We start from the raw sequence: 7,656 nt of genomic DNA on the forward strand, positions 1-7,656 counted from the left end.
TTACGGTAGCAACATGAGCTAACTGTTGACTTTAGCAGAGATATGTTCAAAGTTCAGTGTGTGTGTGTGTGTGTGTGTGTGTGTGTGTGTGTGTGTCTGTGTGTGTGTGTGTGTGTGTGTGGTGTGTGGTGTGTGGTGTGTCTGTGTCTGTGTGTGTGTGTGTGTGTGTGTGTGTGTGTGGTGTGTGTGTGTGTGTGTGTGTGTGTCACCTTGCTGAAGAGTGTGGGCTTGAGCTGTGCTGTGGTGTAGCAGGGATTAAAAAACTTGCTAAGGGTCACCTGGAGGAAAGAAAAAGGGAGAAAGTTCATTTTTTTTTTACTTTTAGCAGATTTTACAACAAATATTGTTCGTCAAATCGTGTGTTTGTTTGTGTCTCACCGGCGGAGGTACAGTCTTGTATCGAACCCAGAAGACGGCAGCTATCAGACCGATGTCTCTGGCAATCACTAGAGCTGTGAGTGGAGCTGAAACAGAACACATGATCTCATAAAGAACTTTCTAGAACTGCCACATGAAACACATGGAACAAAAAAACACTTAAATATTTTAATTCATTTTTAATTTTAATTCCCCTGCCATTGACCTTTCCATTAAACACTGAAATGAAGGAGTGAGAATCTTGATAATATTTAAATATAATTACAAATATTTAAATAAATATTTTAAATAAAGAAAACTTATATAAAAAAAGAATCAAAGAAAATTAATTATAACATAATATATAATTATAACATGATTATTAAATAAGAAGAAGGAGACAGTGTATAATACCTGGTATCAGATCAGCGTAGGTGAGACTGACGTATAAAAAACTGACGAGAATCTTATCAGCCAATGGGTCGAGAGCGCTGCCCAACGCTGACTTCTGAGAGGGCCACGTCCGGGCGATGTAACCGTCCAACTGAAGCAGGGAGGAAGAGAGGAAGACATTTTAATAATGAGAATCAGAAAAGAATCAGAAATCTTTTATTTTTTAAATATCTCTTCAAGTTTAGTTTTTAAAAGTTAATGATAATGAAAATAATAAATACTATTGTAACGACGAGACGCCGTTACTAGAGCTCTCGTGAACAAGTTTATATAATTTATTGATGTAGTATTTATTTGGTATAAGTGTTCGCCCCCATCTTGTCTGTTGCTTCCGGTCGTCTCTGTGTTCCCTCCTACTGATTACCCAATTGTGTTCACCTGGTGCCCTGTGTAGTCTCCTCCCCCCTCACCTGTGTCTAATTGCTCCCCCTCACCTGTGCCTCACCTGTGCCTTGTTAATCTGTGTGTGTATTTGGAGTGGTAGTGTGTGAGAGATCCTGGTGGCTGCAGGCTGGGCTCACGTGAAACAGCAGCAGCAGGATTGAGGCTGTGTGTAATGTTTTAATAAATGCCCTCGTCGGGTTATATTTTTAGACGTTCTGCCTCTGCCTCCTTGCTTGGTCGGGCCGCTCAACGGTCAGTCTCACAACTATAATGCAGAGGTGGGACCAAGTCATTGTTTTGCAAGTCTGAGTCAAGTCTCAAGTCAGGATGGGCAAGTTCAAGTCAAGTCCTAAACTTTGACAAAACGAGTCTTAAACAAGTCATTATGTGCTTTTCACCAAATGTAATGACATCGATCAACAGAATAATACTTAATAATCAATAGTCACATTAATAATTTAACAATCCATTTTCTCTCTGCTGGTAAAGTAACATGTTTTTTTCTATTTTAAGGGGGATCAGTAAGGTAAGGCTACCGTGACGGTTTGATTCAGAAAGAGTTTAATGTATAAGATCCCTGATGTTGAGGTGACCAGAATGTTTATTTCCACTGTGTACAACATGTTATAAGGGACCCACCATCTATCTTTATGTAAGGGATAATGTGCAGCGAGGCGTCTCTATGGGGAAAAGAACACCTGAATCTAGATCCCTCTGCAGGTGGTACTTTCACTATATTTTGATGCTAATGCTTTTACTTGTAACATTTTGAATGCAGGACTTGTTACTGTAACCGAGTATTCCTACACTCTGGTACTTTTACTCAAGTACAAGATCTGAACTTCTCCCACCTCTGTCAATAAATCCTGATTGGTTACCAACAAAAAAAATCTGCTCTGAATGTTATTTCCATTTTACAAATCCTGCACTCAGCTTTGCTTTCTCCAATATCATTTTTTCGCTCATTTCTTGACTTTTTCCGACGCGCTTGCATTTAAATCCGGCTCCCCGTCGCTCTGTGCAGCTGGCCTGTACTACTACACCTGCTGTCTTTGGAGCGTCTGCCCCCTACCCTTCTTTCACATAATGGTATGATCCTAGTGTGTCCTCGCATATGATTGGCCGCATGGTGGCCCAGCTAAATAAAGACCCGCCCCTGCCTGCAAGGATTCTCAGCAAGAGTAGAAGCGGCTGGAGATTCTGCTCTCCCCGACGGGAGTCTGCTCTGCTAGCGGCACCTCGCGATTGGCGTGTTGGAGACCTCTGAATTAAAGTATCAAGTCACCTCAAGTCAGAAGGCTCAAGTCCAAGTCAAGTCCCGAGTCATTGGTGTTCAAGTCCAAGTCGAGTCGCAAGTGTTTTGTGATTTTGTCAAGTCGAGTCCAAAGTCATCCAATTAGTGACTCGAGTCCCAGTCATGTGACTCGAGTCCCAGTCATGTGACTCGAGTCCACACCTCTGCTATAATTACTATTATGATAATCTTAATTATCAGTTTATATACAAATAGGATGAGAAATGTTATCTGAACATGGACTTGTAGGAATTTATTTTACTTATTATTTGATGTTCACCCTGGAAATGGGTGTATGCATGGATGTGTATGTGCACATGTGTACTGTGTGTGTATGTATATATAGAATTGTGTTCATCTGTGTAAGTATTTAATGACAGAATTATCTTTTTTTACTTTATCCTGCAACAGGATGACTAACAGGAGAGCTACTTCTGTATAAGTGATGCTTTCTGCCCTCTAGCTTCTACAAGGTTTGTTTGTTTTTTGGATGTATAAACTGTCTAATTGTTGAAATAGTAGAATACATCATTTAAAAAAAGGTCTAAAAAGGAGCAAATGCAGCAACTTAAAGGTTTAACTACAGCTAACTGAAGTTCACCCTTCTGACAGTGATAATTGGCCAAAGTCACTTCTTCATTAAAATTCGGATCTATTGATCACATTTAGGATGTTGTGATTATTATCAAATATTTGTTATAAGCATGCGTGTGTGGGCTGTCTTGTGAGGTAGCTAGTTTCATGATCTTATGTCAAGATGGAAAAGTAAAGCTGGGTAATAAAAGGTTAAGTGTTTATCTTAATTTGGACTATTTATCTAGAAAGAACGTCTTACTTTATGGTAATATTTACTTAACAATATTACCACTAACGTCCAACGGGAGACAAATATGTTTTTGTAATATTTCTATATGTCAAAAGTCCAAAAGTCGAGTTGGAATCTTTAAAATCTGTGTGTGTGTGTGTGTGTGTGTGTGTGTGTGTGTGTGTGTGTAGAGGTCTGTATCTCCACACGTTAGATAACACATCTGTAGTTGCTCCACATGTGTTTCATTTCATTTGTATTTGTTCCGTTCATGGTATGCACAACTTAATGTATAATAATTGTTTGAAAAAGATGTCTATAAACACACCATGCCCACAAAGGAGCAGGGAGAAGAAAATAATCTGATATTACCTGTCCCTTTCTCAAAATAAATAAATAGAAATAGATGGTCTGTCCTTCATATTTTCTTATTCACAGCCAATGATAACAGAACCGCAGGAAAATAAGAGAAACACAAAAAAAAAAACCCCATAGTTCCCACTTGACAGTTAACGGAAAGAAAGCTGTTGAGTGAAAGCGTCAGTGTTACCAGGTCCGTGGCTCCGGCCAGAGTGAACAGAGCGAGGCTCAGGTGGAAGTGCTGCTCGATGATCAGGTAGCCCAGGAAGGGAGCGAGGATAATCCGACACACACACAGGAAGTTTGGGATCGTCCACGGGTTCTCGTACTGCAGGGAAAAGCAGATTGAACATGTGCTTAAGGCAAGTTTGTTTATATAGCAGCTTTCAACACGAGGCAATTCAAAGTGCTTGGAAAACATTAAGAGCCTTTCTGCAGCGGAATTACATTATAAAATGTCCTTTAAAAAACAACCATGAAAAAGCTAAGACATTAATATAAAAATGAAACAAGCTAATATACAATAAAAAAGGAATAAATGGCAAAAAAAGTACACGTGAATCCTTTGGAATAACCTGCATTTATGGTCACATTTGTTTCAAAGTATGTGTTAAAAGAATCTCTGTCGTCACCGGCTTGAGTTTCAAATCAGGATACATGCATTTATTTTATTGCAAGGATTAAAGTAGTCCTCACATACAGAGCATATAGTAGAGCAACTAGTTCCCCGAACAGTGTCCAATCAGGACGTGGGGCTGCTCTGCTGTTTTACCATCATCATCATCATCATCATCAGAAGAAGAAGAATGAATTCAAGGTTCTTTATTGTCAAACTAACATAGCTACAGAGTAATTATGTCGTTGAAAATCTTAGGTCAAAGGCTACTCCAACAATGCAACACAATAATACAGACAAGCAGACAATATTAAAATATACTATATTAAAAGTAATACAAAAAGAAAAATAGTTTAAAAAAAAGTGGAATAGTGCAATACGAGTCTATATACAAGTTATTCGGAATGATATATTAGATAGATGAATAATTACTAAGTAGCAGATGAATGTTATGAAATTGTTTCAGCAGTTCAGTTGTTTAACAGTCTTATTGTTCCAAAGTTTAAAATGATTTCCTACAGGATAATGTCATTGAAGCTGAAGCTCAGCCGGGGTTGGGTGGTGCAGAAGGACAATCACCCTAAATATGGCTTAGTTACGTACAAAGAAAATCTGCCTTTTCAAAGTGGATCAGTCAGAGCCCAGACCTTATCCAATAGAGATGCTGTGGAATGAACTCAAGAGAGTCGTTCACACCAGACATCCTGAGAAAATGGCTGAGCTGAAGGACTTCTGTGATGAAGAACGGTCCAACACTCCTACTGAACATTGTGCAGGTCTGATCTGGAGCTACCAAAGTTATTACTGCAAAAGGAGGTTTTAACAGTTATTAAATCCAAGGGTTCACTTTTTCCACGAGTGCTTCAAATGTTCAATAAAGACATGAAAGAGTATACATGTTTGTCTGTCATAAGCTTAAGCACATTGTGTTGGTCTATAGGCTACTTGTGACTTTAGTGAAGATCAGATTACTTCTAATGACAAATTCATGCATAAAACCAGGATATTCCATAGGGGTCACATGGAATGTACTCACCAGCACTTTGAACTGTTAAAAAGCAACAATAACACTCTCTTTATTGGGCAACCCTAATCTCTGCACTTAACATTCCTCCAGGTGACTCTTGCACTCACCAGCTCTTTAAACTGGAACAGTCCATCTCCCGGTACCAGGCCGGCCTCCCCCCGGTTCTCCTCCTCCTTTCGCCCCGGTGTCTCCTCGGTCTTCCCGCTGCAGAGCCCGCGAGCTTCAGGTGACAGCAGAGACCGGAAACTGCCCACCGACCTCCCGTGACCTCCCCAGTGCACGAACCTTTTCCCCTGCACGTGCCACGGTGAAGCGTTGTTCACCTGCTGCAGTATGCCAGTGTCAGAGACCCCCAGGGGCCATAAGCAGCTCACCGGCAACGGTTTCAGCCTGCCGGTGACAGGTGTGTGTCGCCATGACGCAGGCTCGAGCCCACACGAATACGCACGCCGCGCACACACAAGCCAGCGAACATGAGCTACGTTTCGGCACATCGGAGCGGAAACCCCCCGGATACACATTGTTATCATATTCAAAACCCCCCGTTACCGACCTGTTGGTCTCGTGCGGTCTGTCCCGGTGTTCATGATGAAGTTTCAGACTCTGACGGTCAGAGCCTCCGCTGCTGCAGGCTGCAGGCCGCCATGTTGCCGTAAAACTGACACGGTGTCGCAAAGTGTCGTCTCGTCAACAAGGCTTTTATTTCGAAAATCATGTTGTGATTCAGACAAGTCACATTTATATACGCAAATAAAAGCCACCATATCAAATACATTGTTTTTTTTGGTTCCCTGTTAATAAATAAGTCAATATTTATTTATTGAACTATTTAATATTCCATCCCTAACATACTTAGCCTATATATATATAATAACTTATTTATAGTTTGTTACTGTATTTGTAATTCAACACGTATATTTTCTACTTTCTTGTTTATTTCTAGTCTTTTAATATGTATGTCTTTTTATGCTGATGCAACACCAATATTTCCCAAATTGGTATCAATAAAGTACTTCTTATCTTATCTCATCTTATTAACAAGGAAGCACAACAAACAAATGGCTGTATTTAAAAGAGAGTGTCGAAAAGGTGAACTCAGGTGGTGAAAAACGAATAATTTCTCTTCATTTTGAAATCTATAAAGACAGACTTGGCTTTAATTATTTGGAATTGAAAATGCACGACAGTCTTTCTTCAGAACGGACATTGGTAATAACCTGAGGAAGTTGCACATTTATTTTTAGAGCTGCAGTTATAAGTCCGGATTTGTACTAAGAGCGGAAAATTGAAGAACAGATAAAGATGCCGTTAAGTTTGTTCAAGTGAAATGTGAGAGGAAATGGAGCCAAAAAGACTGAGGCTGTCATGTCCTCAAACACAGATCACTGAGATACGGAAGTGCAGCATCACAGAATATGACTGGTGACTCTGATTAATGTCTATTGGGTACACACACTCTGTTGCTATTGTTTTTAATGATGCTTTAATCAAGCAAGTAGATAATGCATAGGCCGCCTGTCAGAAAGTCCGAACAGAACATTCTTGGAGATCATGGTGTAAAGACGTGGGAGTTGGACTGCATGTCTTTACCCTCTTAGCGCAGCATTTACCAATTTACAGCCATTCATAGAGGCCGGGGCTGCCATACAAGGTGCCAACTGCTCAAAGAAACATTGCTTGATAACCCTTGTCATATATTCATTGTACTGAGTATTTTTGTTTCCTTTTTATTGGGAAAATACTGAAAGTTCCTTCTATATCAGAGTAGCACATGATAAGAGAGGCCCTACGTAGCTGTGTACGTAGCCGGATGTCTGACTACATGGATGATGCTCATGAGACACTGTGTTGAAGTTATGATGTTCCTAAGGCTGGCATGATGACACAGCCCCTAGAGGGATAGACATATGACTGTCATGTTTATTGCTTACGCAGGCCTTAGCTAATCTTAACTAATGTCAGAATACTTGTTGACTGTAACACCCTCTCTTTTATATCAGCATAAGGACTCTGCTCTGTGAACTACACTGAACAAAAATATAAATGCAACACTTTTGTTTTTCCTCCCATTTTTCATGAGATGAACTCAAAGATCTAAAACATTTTCTACATACACAAAATAACCATTTCTCTCAAATGTTGTTCACAAATCTGAAAATATCTGTGATGGTGAGCACTTCTCCTTTGCCGAGATAATCCATCCCACCTCACAGGTGTGGCATATCAAGATGCTGATTAGACAGCATGATTATTGCACAGGTGTGCCTTAGGCTGGCCACAATAAAAGGCCACTCTGAAACGTGCAGTTTTGCTTTATTGGGGGGGTCTGGGGGGGGTCTGAAAACCCTAGGGTTAAACCC

At 40.2% G+C, this 7,656-nt stretch overlaps 1 protein-coding gene across 1 annotated transcript; it reads right to left on the minus strand.

Annotated features, from left to right (window-relative positions):
* Nucleotides 1-185: 185 nt before the first annotated feature.
* On the minus strand, nt 186-5,955 carry crls1 (cardiolipin synthase 1; the record flags this gene model as incomplete). The annotated part of the gene is made up of 5 exons (XM_010779557.1): nt 5,404-5,955; nt 3,844-3,981; nt 772-901; nt 379-464; nt 186-278 (listed from the first exon to the last, which is right to left on the minus strand). Coding segments are annotated over exons 1-5 (870 nt in total), but the record flags the coding sequence as incomplete, so codon positions are not given.
* Nucleotides 5,956-7,656: the final 1,701 nt, after the last annotated feature.

The sequence above is a fragment of the Notothenia coriiceps genome, unplaced genomic scaffold, assembly GCF_000735185.1.
Source record: "Notothenia coriiceps isolate Sejong01 unplaced genomic scaffold, NC01 NC01_scaffold00020360, whole genome shotgun sequence".
Classification (NCBI taxonomy): Eukaryota; Metazoa; Chordata; class Actinopteri; order Perciformes; family Nototheniidae; genus Notothenia; species Notothenia coriiceps.